General features: G+C 34.8%; 1 protein-coding gene across 4 annotated transcripts in view; it reads right to left on the reverse strand.

Annotated features, from left to right (window-relative positions):
- Positions 1 to 6856: 6856 nt before the first annotated feature.
- NFXL1 (nuclear transcription factor, X-box binding like 1) overlaps positions 6857 to 23486 on the reverse strand; it is a 41477-nt gene continuing 24847 nt past the window's right edge. For 3 of the 4 annotated variants that reach the window (XM_036333097.1, XM_036333106.1, XM_036333089.1), the window contains exons 16-23: positions 22183 to 22204; positions 21353 to 21493; positions 18435 to 18601; positions 15841 to 15910; positions 14568 to 14672; positions 11066 to 11152; positions 10209 to 10262; positions 6857 to 7755 (exon numbers count right to left, since the gene is read on the reverse strand). In XM_036333097.1, the coding sequence (XP_036188990.1) occupies positions 7582 to 7755; positions 10209 to 10262; positions 11066 to 11152; positions 14568 to 14672; positions 15841 to 15910; positions 18435 to 18601; positions 21353 to 21493; positions 22183 to 22204 (820 nt within the window). In that variant the 3' untranslated portion in view covers positions 6857 to 7581. Of the gene's footprint in view, positions 7756 to 10208; positions 10263 to 11065; positions 11153 to 11395; positions 12617 to 14567; positions 14673 to 15840; positions 15911 to 18434; positions 18602 to 21352; positions 21494 to 22182; positions 22205 to 23486 lie in introns of those variants that run through there. The other variant, XR_004971624.1, reaches the window with a different exon arrangement.

The following is a 23486-nucleotide window of genomic DNA, read 5'->3' on the forward strand; positions in this document are numbered from 1 at the left end:
AAAGTTTGGTTTCATATCATATTGCAGACCAAGTCAGAGGTCAGTACTACAAGTAAAGGCAGTCTGAAAACAAGACAGAGACATCTCAGAAAAGCAGTCAGAACCCAGGGATGGTAACAGGTGAGCAGCGGCTAAAACAGGTCTGTTACCCCTTGGCTTATCTATTTAGCTATTCATTCAGAAAACACTTAGGATTTGCTAGCTGCCAGATGAATAAAATAGAGTTCCCACCCTCAGTCTAGTGAAATACATAACACAAAAATACATAAACTACGAAAATACTTGCAATTAATGTATGCCTGGCTTTAAGGAGTTAGAATGTGATATTTTTTAGCTGAGGTCTAAAAATGCAAAGCGTTTAAATTGAAAAAATTAAAGAACAAAGCAAAAAACAAGTAAATTGGACATTTACCTGTTGCAGGGAGAGGAGTTTAATCAAAAGGCGAAAACAACACAGTATCTGAAGCAGTATCTTCCGGCACACTGAAACATGATAAAAGTAGCCCGTGTGGACATTTTGTTTGCTGTATATCATTTTTCTGGGACATCAATCCCCTACTCTAATATACCAGAGTAGTTACGGGGGAAAAGGTAATAAGAACAGACCCATAACAAGTTTCAAAGGAATTGTACTTCTAGCACCCTCACACCCCAGTGCTAGTTTCCCCCAGCGCTGAGGCCCCATACTGTAATGTGACCACCTAAATGCCCCTACCTTTGGCCACCATCCTGCTGGTCTTCCCAGGAATAGTACCCTCTCAACAACAATGATCATATGAGCAAAAACTGAGGTGCCTCATTTCATAATTTTGTTCTGATTATGAATAAATTTGTAAGAGAAGTCTTGAGGTTATGAGATTAAGTCACATCTCTCTATATAAAAGGCTAATAGTCTAAGTGTCTGACCAGTTGCTATGATGTGCACTGACCACCAGGGGGCAGACGCTCAATGTAGGAGCTGCTGTGACGCGCACTGGCAGTTTACAGAGAAATGGCACCGCAGACCTGGTGTCCACAAAGCAACACTCGGTTTTCCCCAGTTGGGACACAGGCCCCGCCACCACCCCAGAGCAACACACCACCAAATCGCAGCCAAAGCTGCCAAGACCCCATGGAGCAAAATGTGGCCCACAGCCCAGCCCAGCCCAGAAACTATGGCTGTGGGTACCAGGTAATGATGTCACATTGCAATGCCCAGCTTCCTATCCTTAGCGACAACTAGCCTCCTTGCAGTCTCTTCAGCCCAGGAACATGGCTTGCTTTATAGCCAGGTGCAAACATCTTACACTTTAACCAAATGTCTGTGAAGCGTTTCCCCATGCCTCATCCCATTTGACCTTCACAGAAGTCCTGGAGTAGGTAGATAGGAGACTCGGTGGAATCCTATTTTCTTTTCATTAGCTGGAAAACGGAGATTTAGAAAGCTTAGAAACTTGACCCGATTGAAAAGAAGAAATGGTGGACCTTGAAAATGACTTCAGGTTTTCTCACTGCGCAGAATATAGTCAAACACTGCTGCAGTTAAATATTTTATCCTTTGTTCTCCCTGTGTGATCTACAATAATAATCTGCTTTGTGTTGATATTTACTGCTGTGTTGGTGACAATTAGCTGAAAGAGAAGTTGGGGTGCTTCACTGGGCTGGAAAAAGTTTAGCTAAATCAGAAAGCAGGTCTAATTAAGCAAGTTTATTCTATATCTATAAAAGGCTAAGTTGACTCGCAAATGTGTGATACATATAAAGCTCTCACTGGTGCCAATCACACACGTGTGTTTCCATCTGTCATTGTCGATCATAAATTTGGCTGACACTTCTATTATAGAGAAATGGTGAACAGCAATATTAAAATACTCCTTCTAATTAACCAAGCCACTAGTTTATATTATTATAGCAAAGAATTTCTCAGCACTATGTGCCAGGGACTTCACAAAATGACACATATATTTCCTCAGTTTTTAATTCTTTAAATAAACCTAGTTTCCTCTGTTTTTAAAATGAGAATAATGATATACCCACTTCATAGGCTATAATGGGGATTAATTAAATATGTAAAGTGTTTTTAAATAGTTGCAGACACATAATATTAGTTAACACTTATTGCATACTGTGCCAAGCCAGCTCAGCCAAGGGTTCGAAAGCCTGAGTGTGGCAAATGGATGAAGAAATGACAAAGAGAATAAGCTGGGTCTAGGTGGCTCTTCCTGTGCCTGGCTGAGGCCACAGAGAGAGATCCAGAGGCAAGCTGAGCCTTTATTTTATAGCCAGAGGTAAACAAGGTAGTGGTCACCATAGTTACAATGTTCTTGTGAGTTTCACTTGTTTTGGCAGCACTTGCTGCATCTCCCTTAGCCCAATAGCTACCCAGATAAGATCTAAGGGGCGTCATAAGGTCAAGCCTAGTTATGCTAAGAGGGCTGTGCCCTCTAACCTGGGACTTATTTGTGGCTTTGCCAACAGGTCAGTCCGAGGCTTAACCCTATAGCCACGCCCTACAGGACACTTACTCTTATTTCTCCTTGTTACTACTTTGAAGAAGAGGAAACTGAGGCTTACGGAAGTTAAATAACTGCCTAAGATCTCACAACTAGAAGATGGCAGAACCAGAATTAGGAGCCCAAGCGTTCTGGGACTAAACTGGCCTCTTAACCTCTACAGAAGGTAGCACAATTATTAAGACAGTAATGGAAAATGCCCAAGGAGTTGAAGCCTAGAATTATACTGTGCATTCATTCATTCCTCCATCAAATATTTATTGAGCATTTTAGTGGGTTGAATAGTGCCCCTCTCCCAAATTCATGTCCATCAGAAACCTAAGACTAACCTTCCTTATTTGGAAATAGGGTCTTTGCAGATGTAATTTACTAAATGAGATTATATCAGAATAGAATGAGCCCTAAGTACAGAGAGGGTCTTTATAAGAGACAGAAAAGGATACACAGAGACATGTGAAAATGGAGGTGAGATTGGAGTGATGTGTCTACAAGCCAAAAAACTTTAAGGACTAACACCTACAACCAGAAGCTAGAAGAAAGGCAGGGAACAGAATCCAGAAGAAACTAACCCTGCTGACATTTTTATTTTGGACTTCTGGACTTGTGAGCTGGAAGAGAATAAATATCTATTGTTTCAAGCCACGCGGTGTTATTTTGCTATGGCAGCACCCACTATGAGGCCAGGCATGGTTCCCCACTCTGAAGTTCCAGCAGTAAATAGAACCACACCCCTGGCTTCCTGGCGCTTACAATCCAGTGAGAGAGACAGGCAATAAACACATGCATATACAAGAACAGGTACTGTTTAGGGCTCTGTGGGAAAATACTGTGAAGATAGAAAATGGCCAGATGAGGGTGATAAGGGTAGGGAGGGAATGTCTCTCTAGAGGCATTTTAACTAAATGAAACTGAACTGTGGAATTTCAGCCTTAGGTGGTGAATGGGTAATTCTTCACAGCACCATTTAAATACATGCCCCACAGTAATTAGAAAGAAAACAAAGGACAGAAGCTCAATAAACAGACCTAAACTTGCTCAACAGACCGAGATTCTGAAATACATGAAAATGGTTTCTTAGATGGACACCTGGTCTCTCTTGTCCCTTAAGTTTCTAGAAAGCAGAGAGATCCCTAACTCCTCCCATCTCTCCCAAAATCTCATCTATCTCTTCTAGAGGTAGTGATCAGGACTCTGCTGCTTCGTCCTTCTATAAAGATCATCAACCTCATAGGCAGACCGAAGGCCAAGGCCTAGGGAGGTTTAAACACTGCCACTCAATTAAGAGGGCAACTTCCACAGACGGGACAAGAGACACATTTATAACTACCTTATGTCAACTCTAGCTTCAGATCTTAGACATCTCAGGACGGGCAAACATTAACAACTGGAGGAGTCACCTGAGTCATTTAAAATTACATATAGAGGAGGGGAGAAAATGATAGCTGAATAGGCAGATCCCACTTCTAGGAATATATCCTAAGAAACCCAAAACACTAATCAGAAAGAAAGTATGCACCCCTATGTTCACAGCAGCACAAGTTACAATAGCTAAGATTTGGTACATTCAAACAACGGAATACTATGCAGCGGTAAAATAAAAGGATCTCTTACCATTTGCAACAGCGTGGATGGACCTAGAGTATGATAAGCCGAGTAAGACAGAGAAAGGTAAGTATCACATGATCTCACTCATATGTGGAATCTAATGAACAAAGTAAACTGATGAACAAAATAAATAGATCCAGAGACATAGAACCATGGAACAGATTGATGAATTTCAGCAGAATGTGGGGTGGGAGGGGAGAGATAAACAGGGGGACTTATATGCATATATGTATAGGCCATGAACACAATAGTGTGGTGAAGGCTTGGGAGGGGCGAGTGAGGGGCAGAGGGGGACAATCAGAAGAAAAAAAACGAAGGGGACATCTGTAATACTTTCAACAATAAAGATAAATTAAAAAAATAAAATAAAATAAAATTACACAGAGAGCCAAACAATTGTTACAGGACATCTTTAAACACTACCACAGATGCTTACCTGTGTTTAAAAATTTTAACATTCATAGCCGTGAAGTTCAAGCATCAGACTTCTTTGCAAAAAGCAAGTTTTCAATGTTTTTGTTCATTAAAGTTCCTTTGGCAATTTCAGCAAAGAAAATACCAAATCATTTGGAATTATCTGGATTTAATTTAGACTTTAGTGAAGTTAATTGAAATACAAAAACTAGGTGTTGCCATTCTGAGAAAGTGTTTAAACTGAAAAACTTTAAAGATTTCAATATAAACGTTCCACAAACTTCAAGTAGTAAGTTAATAAACTTTTTTAGTGTCACAAAATAAATAGAAAATTAAGGCCATCAGTCAATTTTACCTATTCTTAGTGGCTACTTGAAAACCTTTTCCATGCCTTCTCCAATTGACTCAGATAGAAGGGAAAAGGACATGTATTGCTTTATTTCCCTCAGAACAAATTAGTGTATTTACACCAAATTTAACCTCATTTTGACCTTTAAAAACTCCAGTCTCATTCATTCCCCTTCTGCACATCATGCAGTGGTTTCTGCAGCATCCTCATGCCACTCGCTCTGGGCAACAGGGAACTGTGGAAATTGGAGGCGTGTATCTTTGAATCTGAGTACCACTAGCTCCTCCAGCCTAGACTGCTTCCCAACTCATCTTTTTAGTTTTTAGGTTTTTTTAAAACTCACTTGCTTTTACACTTGCTCCCTTAGTCTTTTCTCCATACAACAGCCAGCCATCTGTATTTTTTAAAATATATTTTTTATTGTTGATACTATTATAGGTATCTCCCATTTCCCCACCCCTCTTCCCAGCCCATACATCCCACCCCCCGCCCCGCCCAGGTCTTCACCTATTGCCGTGTCCATGGATTATGCATGTAAGTATGTAAGTTCTTTGTCTCCCCAATCCCCCAGCCAGCCATCTTTAAAAAACAAAAAATAACTATTTCCCATTTAAAACCTCCCAGTGCTGCCCACTGTGACTAGAATAGAATCCCAACTCCTTACCATGGTCTATTAAGTACTATATGAACTGGCTGGCCCTAGACTCTCTCCCCTTCTCATTCTCTAGCTCCAGCCACACCAACCCTTCTGTTGCTTGGCCATGCCAAGCATCTCGCCAACTTAGGGACTTTGTACTTTCTGCTTTCTCTCCCTCATGGACTTTCCCCTCAGATCTTCAAGTTAAGGTCATTCAGGTCACAGCTGAAATGAACCCATCCCTGAGGGACTTTCCCAATCTAAAGTAGCTAGTGCCCTTCTACCCCCACTTTCACCACTTTCTGGAATATTTCTCTTATTTCTTTAATACCATGTATTACACATGACATTGTATTCATTTTTTAAAATCTCTTCTACTCCTGTAGCAGCTCCCCAAGAGAAAGATCACTTACCTTCTAGTAAGTATCTCTGTCACAGAGGAAACACATCCGTTGATTGAATAAATGAACACACAGCTGTGTGACTTTGGGTACATTAAGCTCTGAGATAATAGCCAAGCAAATAAAAAAAGCAGCAGTTTAACTTGTCACTCATTCAAACCCCTTCCTCAGCTCACTACTTTCTTTTTTTAGAAAGAAAGCCTAACAAGATCAGCAGCCCAACAGACAGACATGAACTAGGCTTCAGATTTGTTTAGTAGGCCAACACTCCGGCACACATGAGAATAGGCTCCCAGGCAGACACCAAGTTGTGTTCATATTCTCTAATATTCATTTTAGATCAGAGTAAGGTAATGTCTTGAGAGTAGCAGCTTAAACACCAACTCAGTAACTCTGAGTTACTGAGAAAGTAACTGGGAAAGTTAAAGTAAAAAAACTAAAATCAAAAACGCAAAAACCATAAAGAAAGGAATGAGTGCCCTTTAATTTTAGACACCAGCTAATACTTGACTAATCAACAAGACATTTTAAAAAAAAAACTGAATTAAATTTAGCAAAATTTAAAAATCCTTCTTTGTACTTCTGTTTAAAATATATTTCTACCACTTTTTACTATCTATCAATTACTATGTTTTGCTAATGATAAACTCAAATTTTGTTGTTTTTCATGCATTGATACTAATACCTAACCTAAACCTACAGGTTCCTGAATATTTCAGATAATAATAAATATTCTAGATTACAAATTTGGTATGAAAAACTTTAATGAAAACATTAATCATACAAAAATTAAATAACAAAACCATTTAAAATGACTTACAATTTAAACAGATTTGGCTTACTGATATTTCTCTATCAGCTTTTCATAAGAACTAATTATTTCCAGATAAAAATCTACATAAGAGTACCGTGGTAAGAAAAAATGAGAATAAAGTACATGAAGCTCATAAGCCCTGTGTTCAGCACATAGTGCTCATAAATATTAGTTTTTCTTTTATTATTACTTTGAAAAGACACATACAAGTTTTATAAAACATGCCGACTTCAGTTGAAAGCTTCTTACACTAGAAATACCCACATGTGAGGAATCCAGTCTGGCATATTTTGAAAACAATATTTTCCTCTAAGGAACATACTACATAAAAATTTATTTCAATAACTGATAAGCCAGTTTCTGGAATCTAATTATATAAATTCATGTTACAATTTAAGAGGCCTTTTAGAGAATTATCTTTTTTAAAGTACAATGTTACATGATGAAGAAAAGTACCTTCTAATAAGTAACCAAAGCATTATGAAATATCCCTCTTACTGCACATGTGGCTCAGTTTCATCTTAATGGGAGGGTGGGGAGGGGAGGGTAAGTTGGTTTGAAATAGTGAATGAAACAACTATGTTAATACAAGGAAGCACAATGAACAACTAACATGCTCTCCTGCCACTATATATGCCTTATGAAATATTTTATCATTTCAGTCATGCTTTTAATATCGAACAATGTTATCTTGCCACTTTTCATATATTAAGATAAAGCTTAACATTCTATCCTTCTAACAACAGCTGGAAGAGAACAGAGAGATGAGTGTGAATACATATCATGTTGTACAACATACACTTCCTAATATTCCAAATTTAACAATGTGTCTAAATCCAATCTGAGGTATATTAACAGATCAAAAAATTTTAAGCCGCACCAGGGGCTATGTACCATGCAAACACTAACACCAAAACTGCACACACTGGGAGGAGATGATATTTATACTTCTGCCACAGCGTTGGCTCAACTGCCACTTCATCTCTTTTCCTGTTCTTCTTCCGACGACCCTTCAGTCTGTTTTCAAAAGCCTCCAGTTCAGCCTAAATCAAAATAGTAACATTTTTATTAAATCCAATATATACATTAACTTGAAATCTTCCACTTAGATGAAAATAAATCAATTTGGGAAATGTTTTAGTAGTAATGGTATATAATAAATACAGTGATTTTATTTTTTTGTCTTAAACTCTCTACTACTAATTGTATTCAACAAACACAGAGCTTAGGAATGCCGTGCTAAGAGATGCCCAGTGAAAATAACTCCAGTTTCTTACAATGTTGATAAATAACATTAGTGGCTTGTGTAGAAGAAATTTGAGTAAAGAGAGAGAAAAAAAAAGCCACCAGAAACTCATTCTTCTCTTGATAAAACACAGTTAAAATCATAGAATAAAATTTCTTCTGGAGAAAAATGCTTCATGCTTTAAATCAAATGACTATTTTAGAAAGTAAATTATATAAAAACTACTTCTAAAAAAAGGATAACTGAATGACACTCATTATAAAATGTGGAGTTCTATTCTACTGTTAAGAATTTCTTAAACTTTAATACATAATAATGTAACATGCACTGTTATTAACTAAAACTTAATAGGTAATTAAAATATATGTAACATGCATGCAAGAGTCTGTAAATCAGCGGTTCTCAACCTGTGGGTCGCGACCATCAGAAAACACATATAGCATATCAGATATTTACATTAAGATTCATAACAACAGCAAAATTACAGTTATGAAGTAGCAACAAAAATAATTTTATGGTTGGAGGGTCACCACAACATGAGGAACTGTATTAAAGGGTCACGGCATTAGGAAGGTTGAGAACCACTGCAAATGTTTATTAATAGTAGAAATATAAAATTCAGTTAACACTCCATTATTTTATTTGTAGTCTATAAACTACATTTGAAGACCTAATCGTGTACTTAATTTAATCAAAAGTGACATTTTTCAATGAACCAAATTGTCAGAATACTGTCAGGGGGCTGTTGATATATAGAAGAAGATCAAAATACATTAAAAGCAGCCAAACGTGAGAAACACTGACAGTAAAATAATTGATGCTTTAATGATGATCCACAGACAATGCATATAGTTTAAATTATGTTCTATATACTCTATTTAAAAGGTCAGTAAATAGGGAATATATTTGAAATCACCGTCCATAATGGTTTATAAAAAGGTGAGGGACACCCTAAGCTATTCTTAATAATTTAATCTCCCAGGAATTCAGCCAACATGTTTTACTGCATTACCTCTGACAACTTATTTTGGGATAGTAGGCAAATCAACTTTACAGAACCATAAAATATCATACGTCATTTTGGTCTATTTTTATTTGCCACATAAATTATTTCTAATGTCTTCCTCAAGTCATTCAAGTTTTAATTTCCTCATTCATAAAAGCAGCATTTTAACATATACTGTACCCTGCTTGATAAGTATAAAGCATCCCACAATGCAAATTAACAAATAATTACATGTCACTATAAGAAAGTTAAACCACTCTTTGCAGTATATGATCAATATAGTATTTGAACAAACTGGAGGTATCAGGAATGAATTTGTTATCTAGGTAATAACAAAAAAACAGATAATAATCCTACTTTTAAGAACCTATGGGGTCCTAGCTGGTTTGGCTCAGAGGATAGAGTGTCGGCCTGCTGACTAAAGGGTCCCGGGTTCGATTCCAGTCAAGGGCACATGCCTGGGTTGAGGCTCAATCCCCAGTAGAGGGTGTGCAGGAGGCAGCCGATCAATGATTCTCTTTCATAATTGATGTTTCTATCTATTTCCCTCTCCCTTCATCTCTGAAATATATCTGTATCTATCTATCTAGATAGATAGATAGATATAGATATGTATATATAGATAGATAGATATGTATGTATTTATTTATTTATTTAAGAATCTAATGGGGACATAGGAGAATGTATTATTAACACAAATGCTATGGTTAAGACTTATTTGCTACACATAATCTACAACTCAGTAAAATAGAACTCAAATAATTTTAGATGAGTGAAGACATGGGCTCCAGGAAATGCCTTAAAATGGATGGCACTGCACCCCAACCCTCTCCCCCCAGACTAAAAGATGAGTTAAAACTCTGGCTGTCTAGGGCGTGGGGATAAAATGGACACATATGTAATACCCTTTGTAATACTTTAAGCAATAAAAAAATAAAATAAAATAAAATAAAAAAAAACTCTGGCTGGTGAATGGATGAAATTGGCAAGGAAGCAAAGGAAGAACATTGGGAATATATAAAATATCTGGGAATATACGAGATCCTGTGCTTCTTCAGAGGTACAGTGTACCTGGATTAAAAGTAAAAGTAAGTGAATGGCTTCCTTTAATGTATGCACTATATTATTTTCAGTCCCGAATAGAGTTGACTAGCCCCTAGTTTGTACCAGGAATATACTTTGTATTTGAATAAAAACTAACAATGATGCAAAGAAACACAACTCTGGGTGTTCTGTTCAGTTACCTGTTGTCTTCGTTTTTCCTCTTCCAGAGCAGCTTTGGCTTCTGCTTCTTTTATCTGTTTAGACATTTAAAAGTAAAGTAACACATTGTAATTTTCAAATTCTATACAGAATGTTAGCATCATCTCACTGAGGCTCCACAAACCCATAATGACTTTTGGAGGCTTTATACTGGCAGTTAAAGAAATGTAAATATTACAGTGAAAAGTGTTACCAAGATACTGTCTAACAGACTGGGGGTGAGGAGAGATGGAATGTAATACCTTCTATAAACACTTCAATTTAACTATAACAGATATTAGATCACAATTCAAAGAGCTACAATAGTATTAACTGAAATGCTTTTAAAATGTTTTTTTTTTTTCTTTAGAGTAATCATAGTAACAAGCTATAGTCAAAAATATTTAATACCACTCTCTTTCTGGAGTTATAATCAATCATTTACTTTAAATGTCTTGAAGGGAAACCTTACTTTCAAACAAAATCAACGGTTCACTCATGGACTAGGTTGAGTGCAGGAATAAATGACGTAAGAGGTAACCCACACAGCAAAGAATCCTAAAACCTTATCTTTATATTATTTTAACCTAATTTTCAGGAGGTTTACACTAACATTAACAACCATGTCCCAGAGCACATACTCTAACTGGTTAAGAGAATGGAAAATCTAATACACATTAGACAATAAAAAGCACACCTGAAGATTCAAAGTAGGCCTATAAAACCAGGTTTTAATTATAAAAACAAAAAAGATGAGCTTTCCAGTCATTCTCAATAAGCACATAAAGAAATGCACAAAATAAACAGGGAAAGGCCATTAGCACGTTGAAAATTATATTTACTGCTAATGTGACAGTACCTCAGAGGCTTTCCGCTTCATTTCCTTGCATGTTGCGTCACATTCTATTGAAATCTGATTTTCACGTACTTTGTTGCACTGAAATTCCTAACAAATGAAAATTTTTACATTTCAGATTTTAAGATTTTTCCCTCCTAACTGTATGTCATAAGAAAGCAAAATTTCCCTAAGAGCTAAAGGTTATGCAAATTATTTAAGTCATGTTCATTAATATTTAATAATTTGATATGGTTGCAAGTATCAAATCTCTTGGTTCAAAGAGTGATTATTACTTTATTTTCCCTTAAATACAAAAAAGCAAATACCATAAAATTAAAATCATCCACTTACTAAGTACAACTATTGAGAAACGTCCGTTTTTCTTTATTGTTTCTTGTTAATCTATAAAGCTTCCAGGTAATAAAATGCTCCAGAGCAGTCCATCCAGCGGCTTTCTGAAATGCTGGAAATATTCTAAATCTGCACTAACTACCCAATTGAGTAGCACTAACCACGTGTGGCTACTGAGCATTCAAAATGTGTCTAATGAAAGGAGGACATGAACGTTTAATATTATTTACTGTTAATTCATTAAAATTCAAACTTAAATAGCCACATATGGCTAGTGGCTACCAACTCAATGTAATTCTAGAATTTTCTAAAGAGCTACAAATTTTTCTCTAAACTAGTAAACCTTTGTTCAGTTTAAATGAAAATCTTTCTACAGTTTGTATTTGCACTTCACTGCCTCCTTAATGAAATAAAGGAGGATCTTAATGACTTGATATCAATACTATGATCAATTTGTGTACTATGCTATAATGAATTAAGTGGTCCTTATTTTAAACTAGAGGCCCGGTGCACGAATTCATGCACCAGTGGGGTCCCTCTGACTGGTTTGCGGGATGGGGCCTAAACGGGCTCTCTGACATCCCCCAAGGGGTCCCGGATTGTGAGAGGGCACAGGCCAGGCCGAGGGACCCCACTGGTGCACGAATGGGGCCAGGGAGGAACTCGGGGGGTTGGCCAGCCGGGGAGAGACTACAGGAGGGTTCTAGGGCTTGTCCAGACTGTCTCGCTCAGTCCCTGCCAGACCCCAGCAATAAGCTAACCTTCCAGTCGGAGCATCTACCCCCTGGTGGTCAGTGCACATCATAGTAAGCGGTTGAGCGGCCTTAGCATATCCTTAGCGTATTACACTTTGATTGGTTGAACAGATGACCAGACGGCCGGACACTTAGTGTATTAGGCTTTTATTATATAGGATACTCTGAGACTTTGATTTTATAGATCTTTCACAAACCTTTTATTTATCCCTGTTTCTTGCTGTCAGATGTCTTTTGCTCTAAGGGTACCAATATTTGTATCAATTTTTCCTCTCGCATCACACTCTTAGATTCTAGTTTTTTAGTTCAAATCTACCACAGTTAAGAAATAAGATCACCAATTCCTATGAATAAAGTGCATATACTTTAATGAAAGCACTTTATAGAATGAAATTTTATTACTTAGAAGGTTTTTCCCTTTAGTTCTTCACTTTTGGTTGATGTTAGTGATAAACAGTCTTGTTCTCTAAGGATAGTCCAGAAAAAGAAAAAATATGATGACCAAACATGAAAGACAAAAAATTAAATGTGTGTGTTTGTGGACATTAAGGCTATAAGCCTGAAAGATCTTATCTTTTCTCATTCAAGATGTACTTATAGAGTGCCTATTACATGTCAAGTGTTTTGTTATGAACAGGGGATATACATAAGGAAAAGAGCTTAATAATAAGTGCTAAACTAAAAATAATAATAGTAGCTACTATGATATTAAACATACTCCAATGTTACGAGAAACATCGCAGTCATTGTGCTAAATGCTATATACGCGTTACTTTTATTCCTTTCAGTAAATCTATGTGTAAACTCTATTTCAGATGAGGAAACAAAGTTATAGATGTGCCTAGAATCCTGAAGCTCTTGAGAAAACTCTATAGCATCCAATACAAAGAAAGCAGAGGAAGGAGCACCTAAGTCTTTCCAAGGGAGTCAGGGAAGAAAGACCTTCTCTAACAAGGAAATGTTCACACTGAGTATTAGCAGGATTCTCACAAGCAAATGGTAAGGGAAAAATACATTGTATTTTACACAAAAGAAGGAATATATGTATACACATACACACACACACACACACACACACACACACAGGCTAAAGGGGAGTACAGCATGTATGTTAGGACACTTATAAATAACAGATTCACAGAGTGCTATAGGACGAGACTGGACAAATAGGCAAAGTAACATCATAGATTCTCTTGTATGTCGAGTCTATGTATATACACATTTCTTATAAATGCATATTTTCCCCACAATGCATGAAGAACCAATGAAGAACATAGACAGGAGAGGTGCTATGATTAGAGGCAAGGAAATCCATCATGAAGCTGTTGTCAAAGTCCAAGAGCAAGCTGTTGCCGAAGTTCTAATGGGTGGCAAACTGCACCTGGACAATTAGATTTGAGAGAAAACCTGATAGACGGCCTAAGTTAAAAGTGGCTTGACTTAAGTGTTGATTTTCATGTAAAGGTGATTCACTTTAAACAATTAAAACTTAGGAAATTCAACTCTAGAAGAGGTCAAGTCTATACATTTAAATTCAGAAGTTATCTACCCCAAATAATAATAGTAGGAGCTGTGAAAACAAAAGAAGAGAAGAGAACCTTAATAAAAGCAAAAGATTCTAAATAAGTATTTGTTGAATGGGTAAATAAAAGAGTGAATTTAAAGAAGAAGAAAAAAAGGAGCCTATCTTTAGGAAATGACCATAGAAATATGAAGACAAAAAGGAGTCGACTATAACTGAGACGGAAAAACCAAAGGTCAAGAAAGAAGAAACCTTCAAAGGAGTCAACAGTGTCAGCAGGAAAGTCAAGGAAAAGAACTGGAAAAAGACCCTTCAGCCACTGGCATCTGAGAATTCAGACTCTTTCTTCAGTTTTGCCCAGCGTTATGTAATTTGTTGCGATTGAGCTTTCCAATCGTTAGTTTTTGCCGTCTTACTCCTCTGTTACTACTATTTTACATTAAAATTAGTTCTCTACAAGTTTGAATATTATTTTAAAATTTTATAAGGCTGTGCATGTGAGGTCCTTTTTAAGGCATTTTCAAAACATAATACTGACAGCAAAAAAAAGTTTCTTAAGAGCAACAAAGGTTAATTCCAGACCATTTCTTAAACCATGACACTCGCTTTATTACTCATTGTGTTCCCTGGGCAAAGCGGATTCTATCCAAAAAAAGGACACTGACCTTGGTTCCAACATAAAACAATCTTTTACTATTAAATTGCAAAAAACTAAATTGCCAAACAAAGCTGATTTTTAAAACAAGCATTTACAGAAATAGATGGGGTAATAATAATAAAAATTCTAAGAAATAAGACCTTAAAATTAAAAAGCAAAAAATAAAGCCAAAGAACTACCAAACACAGACAAAAATATGTACATAGAAAAGAATTTTCAATAACTTAAAATATTTACCTTTTTAATTCTTTTACAAGGACATCTAAGTTTTACCTTCTGGTTGCAATTAAAAGGACATTCACCAGGGTGGCACATCTCTTTGCACCTATGACCACAAGGAAGCTAAAATAAAATCAAAATAAAGCAGTTACATTCTCAACTACTTATTACCCCAAATCTGAATTTGGACAGAAGAAAATATATTTTAACAAGAAAAACTCAGGATTGAAAAATTCAGAAAATTAAATTTGAAATAAGTCATGCCTCCAGTTTTACTCATATTAACAAAGACAGGATTATTAAAATAATCATTTAATGCTTGAAATGGTCTCATATTTTATAATCTTCCATAAATTCTGAAACTGTCAAATCTTAGTTCTTGAACAAAAATCCATAAAAAGTATCCAAAGTTTTAGTTAAAAGAAAATACATTTTTAACAAAATGGCATATCATGCACTGATTTGTTTTATTTAGTCAAAGAGACTGATTACTATATTTAAAACTATGTTGCCATCTCTTCCTGATCAAGAATTAAAAGAAAAGAGGTACTATTAGTACATCCTTAAGTCAAAAGGCTTCCTTTATAAATCCCACCTTTGCAAGTCAAATAACTGTCACTGCCCTAGCTCCAACAACAACAAAAAGGAGAATGTTGACTTTTAGATTGGCCCAATACAGATGGATAACCTTGGTTTCTCACATTATTGCCAGGATAAATCAATAGTGAGATTTTACCATCTTACTCTGAACAATTTTTTTGGAACCACTTTCAATACTTGTAGTTCAAATATAATGCATAGACAAACATCTGAATTTTTAAAAACAAAACTTTATATATGAATGCTTTATACTAATTCAAAATAATAATGAATTTTAAAGTTCATACACAAACATACATGTCTTTTTTAAATACCCTACTATGAACTTATTCTCTAACTGCCTAAGACCCACACAGATTTTGATATATTTATATTTTAAGTCTGAATCACATGGGAGGTAAGGATTAGGTGAGTACCTTATTGCATAAAGTATATAAGCTATCTTTAAAACTACTTAAAAAATCTTCAAAGGGTCATCCTAGACCTCATACTCCCCAAATTTCATAAAGGGATGTGCATCTACCCTACTCATATGTATTACATTTTTACAAACATCACATTTTTATTTCTGGACCCACATTTTTAGTGGGCCCAGAAAAATCCTGAAATAGGATGTCCAAACAAGAAAAGAGAAAATCCAAGAAAAACAATGCCCCAAAAATACAATTTAAAAGATTCTATTAAAGCTTACCTCTTTAGGACACTGATCTTTGCAACAACTGAGGCGGTTCTTTTCATTTATATCAGCTGTTGTTATTTTTCTAAAAATACGAGAATAAGATTTGGTGACATTCAAACCAAGTCCATTTCATAGCATATTTTCCAAAAACAACTCACAATTTCAAACATGTCTATAAAATCATCTTTCTTATTTTTTCTTGAGACCTATTTTAATTGTTTCTTTCTGTAACAATTATCTTCCAATTACTTTACTGTTCTGATAAATCAAATTTTCCAGCCCTTCATCAACTACCAACAAATTAAATGCCAAAAGGGCAATCACTGCAAGAAGGAAGCACAAAACACACATGAAACATCACTGTATTTGGCCTCTCTTTAAAAGTTCCTGTACTATCTTTCCCTATAGTTTGATCATTATTAATAATTAAAATTCTTAAAGCCTCTACATAAATTATTAAAAACTAGTCATTTAATATGTTACTTCAAATTTAAAAAGTTAAGCTATTCAGTGGGAAATGTAAGCTTATTATGAAAGCCTTTCAGTTGTTTTTGGATAGGCTATTAATGTTAGAAATTGATTCATTTTAGATTACATCATTTTAGATCAGTCTATGCTTTTATATGACTCAATAGGTAATTCAGAAATAGTCATAAACACCAAGGAATAAAACCACTTTCTAATAGGGAGTTGAATAGAATCAGAAGAGATACTACATGAGTCAGTAACTAGTGACAATCTAAAAATCCCTACTATATCTATTGCCCAAGATTGCTTTTTCTTCTTCTTTTTTTAAATTCTTTCTTTTCCTGCTTTTTCTATTTCCTTTTACTAGACATAATTGCCAAATTATAGCATAAGGTTAGCCTCACTAATGTCAAAATTGTAATCTTAATATCAAATTATCTATAAATGTACTCTAACATACACAATTTTCTTGGCAAAATTTCATTTACTATCACAGAGTTTTTATGCTAGTTCTACTAAACATTACATATTTTCATTCTTAAAGTATGGTGCTCACCTCTGAACTTAAGGATTAAAATCATATTGTTCCTGTTATTCTATAAATTAGGAAAAATTACCTACTTTTCAAGGTCTGTATCTTTTATACTTAATTTCCATAGAAGAAATACACATGAAGCAGAAAAGGACTAAAAGGAAAAGATGACTTATAAAATAATTAGTTGAATTAGAGCAAATAAAATTATCAAAATACCGAGACTAAGGAATTCTGTATAAAAACATATATTTTAAATATGTATTCAAGAAAGGGAAAAAGGAACTCTGGATAGCTGAGATAATGAAAGCCATCTCAATCCAAATGTATCCACACATTCCCCAAAAAACCATTCAGCTCATTAATAACAAAATCATTCAAATCTCATGACCTTGGCATAACTAGAAGACAGAAATATCTACAAGCTTCAAATTACCTGTAAGTAGAAAAGTAAGTATCAATTCCTAGCAGAGCTATTTCTCAAGCTCCCATAGGAAATCTTTTCAAGAAGTCAGTGAAGTTCTGGAAAAACTGAACAGAAGAGACAGGGAGCTAACATCACTCCAGAAAAAGAAAGTCAACCCTCAGGGTAAGAGCACTAAAAAAGTCTTGGTAATCACAGCACTAACTACAGGGAAGAGATTTGGAAAAGTGCACAACAATCAAGGAGCCATGAACTGAAGGTAAACAGGGAAAGTCACCTTTTGAAGACTACACGATGAAGAGAAAAAGAAGAAAAGAAAATGTAGGACCCTGCAAGATCACAGAAAACAATCCCTTTTTGTCAGTATCACCCATTAATAAAGCAAAATTGCCCCCTTAACTCCCCCTACAAAACTTCTAAAGCTAAAAATTGTAGTATGTTATTTTATTTTTTAAATTTCAACAAAATAATTCTGACTTTTACAAAGCATGAATCTAACGTGTAAGTGACAAAAACAAATTTACAGGCATTTTTCAAAAAGCATTTATGCTAAAAAAAAAAAAAAAAATCAGAAATAAAATTATATTCCCAAATTTGACTTTGAGTAAATCAGACTTTTAAAAAGCCCATTTTATAGACTTGGATGAAATGAAGCTCATTGAGTTAGACCATAATTAACTTGCATTTTTTTAAGTAAGGAAAACATAAAGGTCACATCCTTATATAATAAATGCCATAACAGTGACATCTGTAATAAACAAAACTGTACCTTTTAAATCTACAATTTAAAAATTACACTTAAGTAATTATGCGTGAATCAATTTTTGATCCAATGAAATTCTAGTTTGACACTGTTATTTGAACATGCTGTTTATTTATAGAAATGCTCCTCCTTTTTTCTTTTTTTTAAAGCAGTCATATAATTCTTTTCCTAACAAATCTTATAGAATCCCCAAGTGGAAAAACTTGGAAACGCCCTGGTTAAAAAAGGATAAAGTATCTACAAGGTGAAATAGTCTACATTGCCTCCAGGTCTCTAGGGAAAATCTAGGTCTCTAGAGTCTCAGGACCACCACTGAAAAATATTCCTTACCGTATATTACATATGAAGAGCTCTGATTTATAAAAAGATACCATGAAAATAATTTTAGTAGAACAACAATATTTCTTCAGTCTTCTTACCTACATTCCACATATAGGGTTGTGATCTTGCAGTGACATTTTATTCTAAGCATCTGAACACAAGGAGGACATTCTCCAGGGTGGCATGGCAAAACGCATGGATGAGGACAACCCACTGGCCGTGATTTAGAGCACCCTTCTTCACACTGAAGGCATTCTGGGCCAGCCTGCCAAATTGAAAGGAAATAAATCACCTACGTACAGAAGTCTAACATTTCTATACAGTAGTTATAAAATTTACATATCCCATTAAAACAAAGTACTTCTGCAGCTCTTAGAACTACAGCTTAAAAATATTCAAAATGAAGAATAGTAAGATTATCAATATGACCATTATTCACAAAGATTTCTATGTCATCAAACCTGATTAAATCAAACTGCCTCACCTTAAAAATGGAATGAATACATTAAGTATCTGATAAAAACATAAATTACTTCCTAAAGAATAATCAATGGCAGAAAAAAATACATAGTAAGACATTATCAATTCATTTACACCCAACAAGTACGATCATCATCAAACTAAAAAAGCATTCAATGTTCTGGAGATAGTCATCTCATCTTGCTAAAGGAAAACACATATAGAGAAAAAAAGGTGAATGACCACCAGTTTAATTTATTTTTAATGCACTTCAATAAGGCAAACCTAAATCACATTTAGTACAAATAAATGTTATCTCAATTGTAAAATTGTAACTTAACAAGTCACCTCTCCGCTCTATGAATAATTTAAGTAGTATCTGTCTACTAAAGAAGGTTAAAGATTTTTATTATAGGATAGTGTTGAATTTCACATATCATACTGAGATAAAATAAAAGAGTTATAAATATGAATACTAAGTCTTAAAGGCTCAACATTTTTCATTATCAGCTTTTAAAATGAGCTTTCTTCAATTCATCCAACTTTCTGGAAATCCAGGGAGGAGAGCATCCTAATTTTAAGTAGTGGGATGATGAGAAGAAACGCAGAATAAACATTTGGGTATTAATCCTAATAAAAGAAATTTTTTTCATTTTATTGAAATATAATTGGTATTGTATATACTCAAGGTGTTAAGATGTTAATTTGATACACTTATATAGTGTAATAGATTGTCATTGCAGCAATAGCACCTCTATCATGTGACAGAATTATCCTTTCTTCTTAGTGGTTAGAATAATTAAATTCTAGTCTCTTAGCAAGTTTAATAATTATAATGAAATTCGTTTGTTTTTTTTTTAAATCAATGAAACATGACACATCACACACACTGCTTTTAGCAGTGTTCGCAAACATTTCTTTGCATTCTCAATCACTTGGGAATCTTGTTAAAATGCTGAAGTGGGGCCTGAGACTTTGCATTTCTAACAAGATTCCAGCTGATGCCAATGTTGCTGGGCTGCAGACAACACTCTGAGTGGCAAGGGTCTATAACATGCAAAATTATATAGAAATATATGTAGGTATGATTATGTATCTACATATATTTTTATTTTTTATGTATTTTTGGTGATAGATTCCACACCACCCCTCCCCCCCCCAAAAAAAACAACTTTCCCAATTACTCAATTTCTTCTTGCAGGCACTTCAAAAGATATTTGTCCCACATTTGCCTGGGAAATACACACCATTTCAATTGTCACCAGCCTCACACGTTTCCCTGTCAACCACAGTTCCACTCATTATAACCAATGAATTAGACAACAGGAATATCTGTTGCTAATGGTAACAATCAGAGCCACTGCTCAGGCAAGGATACCAGAGAAGAGTGGATAAGCCAAAGAACTTTGAGTCCAGTCAATTCTATAAATACTTACTAAATACCTGCTGTGTTGTAGGCTCTGTGCTACAACTGAAAGCTGAAACTGTATTAAAAATTCCATAGGTATTTGGGTCAAGACACATACTAGGAGTATTTCTCCAATGGGTCACAATTGAGGTAAGGTAAGAAATTTTTTTTAAGTTTCTGGAGTTATTTTGTTTAATATATAAATTAGAGTGATTGCAAAGTTAACCCTAAAATAATGTAATTTTCACTCACTTGAATTGCAGTAGCCTTCCTTGAGTGAGAGATAGGAATGGACTGGTAGCTAAATTGAGAAAAATTGCACATAACTTATAACCCATATTTTGCAACATCCACTGCCCAGGAAGTCATTGTGGAATTCTCCAATCATTGTCATATTAGCTCTTAAAACGACTTTTTTCTGACTCATTTGATGTTCTGAAAACCTCGAGGAGGAATACCTTATAGCAGCTATTCCTTAAAGTAGTTTTGAATCATTAAAATTATTTATTAGCTTGATTTTATAATTCCAATACCCTTTCATTTTATCATGACTACGTTTTTATTGAGGACCAAGGCATGGACTAATGAGGAAATTATAACTCATTTACATCTATGTCTACATATGAGCAAGAATGATACAATGGATATTTATGCTGTCATACATTACAATTACCAAAAGAAAGACCAAAAAACCTAACAATGCAATTGAAATTTTCAATAACACAATTCATATTAATAATTTAAATATCTGTTCATTTAATGTTACTTAATAAATACGAAACTTAAAACTTTTTACTTATTCCTCATTAAGCACACTTGCTATTACGATTCCCTATAAAATGGAAGCCTAAGAAAAAACATGAATTACTTTAAAAAAAATAAAATTTAATATCATTTAAAAGTTAATTGGCTCTATTTGTTTTTCTTTATAAAATGACAATTTTTAGAGATCTCTTTAGAGTCAATTTTTCATATGCTTATAAAATGCTTTTACTGAATTTCACACACACATACACACACATCTGTGACGATATTTACTTCCAAATGAAGTTTGGGAATTTATTAAAACTATGAGCATCATGTATCATGTGTTAGTTTTTAAAAATATTTTAAAGCAAATTCAGAGATATGTAAGCGTTTATACATTACCTTATTTTTGCCAATGCAGGCTTCAGTTTCAGTGACTTTGTGGCATTCTTTCATACATGTATGATTCTGACAATCTAAGGTTCGTCCACAAACTCTCTTACAAGAGTAGGGTCCTACAGCATGGCATGGTAGTGGACTCACCTTAAAAATAAAAAAAAAAATAGCACAACACACACACACACCTCCAAGACCCATGTTTCCAAAACAACTAACTCTGTTGTCACTTGATAACAAGTTTCACAAAGGTCTGAAACATTTTCACTAATAATCATCATCAAAACCAAAGTAACCTATCCAAAAAAAAATGCAAAACATGAATGCCAAGAAGCAAAATATTCCCTAAAAGGGAAATGCAATACGATTCTGTAGTAAATGCATATTCATAAGCTAATTTTCAAATAAGAGCACTGTATACAGGGTGTGGCAAAAGTAGCTTTATAGTATTTTGCCACAACCTGTAGTTTTAGAATTAGTAGACAAACTATTGTCTTTACAGCACTGAAATAACAACACTTTGACTTCATTATTTCTAACAATCTTAGTATAGGAAAAACATAGATGACAAGTTTTACTTAAACTTGTGCCTAGCTCTGGCTGGTTTTGCTCAGATAGAACATCGGCCTGTGGACCCGAGGGTCCCAGGTTCGATTCTGGTCAAGGGCACATGCCGGGGTTGCAGGCTCGATCCCCAGTAGGGGGTGTGCAGGAGACAGCCAATCATTGATTCTCTCTCATCATTAATGTTTCTATCTCTCTCCCTCTCCCTTCCTCTCTGAAATCAATAAAAATATATTAAAAACAAACAAGCAAAACTTGTACCTATAACTCACCTCGTGCTTCCCAAGACACTGCCTGCAAGAAAAAAATAAAATAAAATAAAAACATTACAAATTCTTCAAAAAAAAAACAACACCCAAAGCAAAGATGCTAATTCTATTATTTGTTTTATTAAGAGTAAAAAATAAACACATACGGAAATAAGTGATTATAGAAACACCGCAAGATACGAAGTTAATATATAAAAGCTAATTGCTTTTCTATAAACCAGCAACAAACAATTGGAAATTAAAAACATGAAACATACCACTATTTATGTTAGCACACAAAAAAGGAAAAATACTTAGGTATAAATCTAACAAAATATTTACAAGACCCATATGAGGAAAATTACTCATGAAAGAAATCATAAATCTAAATAAATGGAGATACATTCCATGTTCACTGATAGGAAAGTGCAATATTTTTAAGATGTTGCTTTTTCCCTACTCCATGCAGATTCAACCCATGTTATTCTGTGGATATCAACACAGTGATTCTAAGATCTATATGAAAAGACAAAGGACCCAGAACAGGTAACCCAGTACTGAAGAACAATGATGTCAAAGGACTGACACCACCTAACTTCACGACTTATAGAAAGCTACAGTGATCAAAGCAGATGGTATTTGGTGAAAGAATAGACAAATAGATACTGGAACAGAACAGAGTCCCAAAATACACCCACACAAATATGGTCAGCTGATCTTTGACAAAAGAGAAAGGTAACTGAATCAAGAAAGGATAGTCTTTTCAACAAATGGTTGGTGCTGGAACAAAGGGACATGGAACAGAAAAAAATCCAGACAGACCTTACACCTTTCACAGGAGTTAACTCAACATGGGTAATATACCTAAATGTGAAATGTGAAACTATAAAACAGGAGAAAATGTAGGTGACTTTGAGTTTGACTTTTCAGATATAATATCAACAGCATGAGCCATAAAAGAAAATGGTAATGGACTTCATTACCATTGATGGACTTCATTAAACCTAAAACATCTTCTCTATAAACATTTAAAAGTATTAAATGAAAAGACAAGCAACACACTGGGAGAAAATACTTGGAAAACATATACCCAGTAAAGGACTTGTACCCAAAAATATAAAAAGAACTCTTAAAACTCAACAATAAAAAAGCAAACACATATTTAAAAAATGAACAAGATATGAATGAACAGAAAACAGACAAATCTTAAAAGAAGACATGCAGATGGCAAATAAGCGCATGAAAAGATGCTCAACATCACGTCATTAGAGGACTGCCAATTAAAATGAGATACTACAGCACATCTATCAGAATGGCTAAAACTCAAA

The sequence above is a fragment of the Myotis myotis genome, unplaced genomic scaffold (genome assembly GCF_014108235.1).
Source record: "Myotis myotis isolate mMyoMyo1 unplaced genomic scaffold, mMyoMyo1.p scaffold_m19_p_1, whole genome shotgun sequence".
In the NCBI taxonomy this organism is placed as follows: Eukaryota; Metazoa; Chordata; class Mammalia; order Chiroptera; family Vespertilionidae; genus Myotis; species Myotis myotis.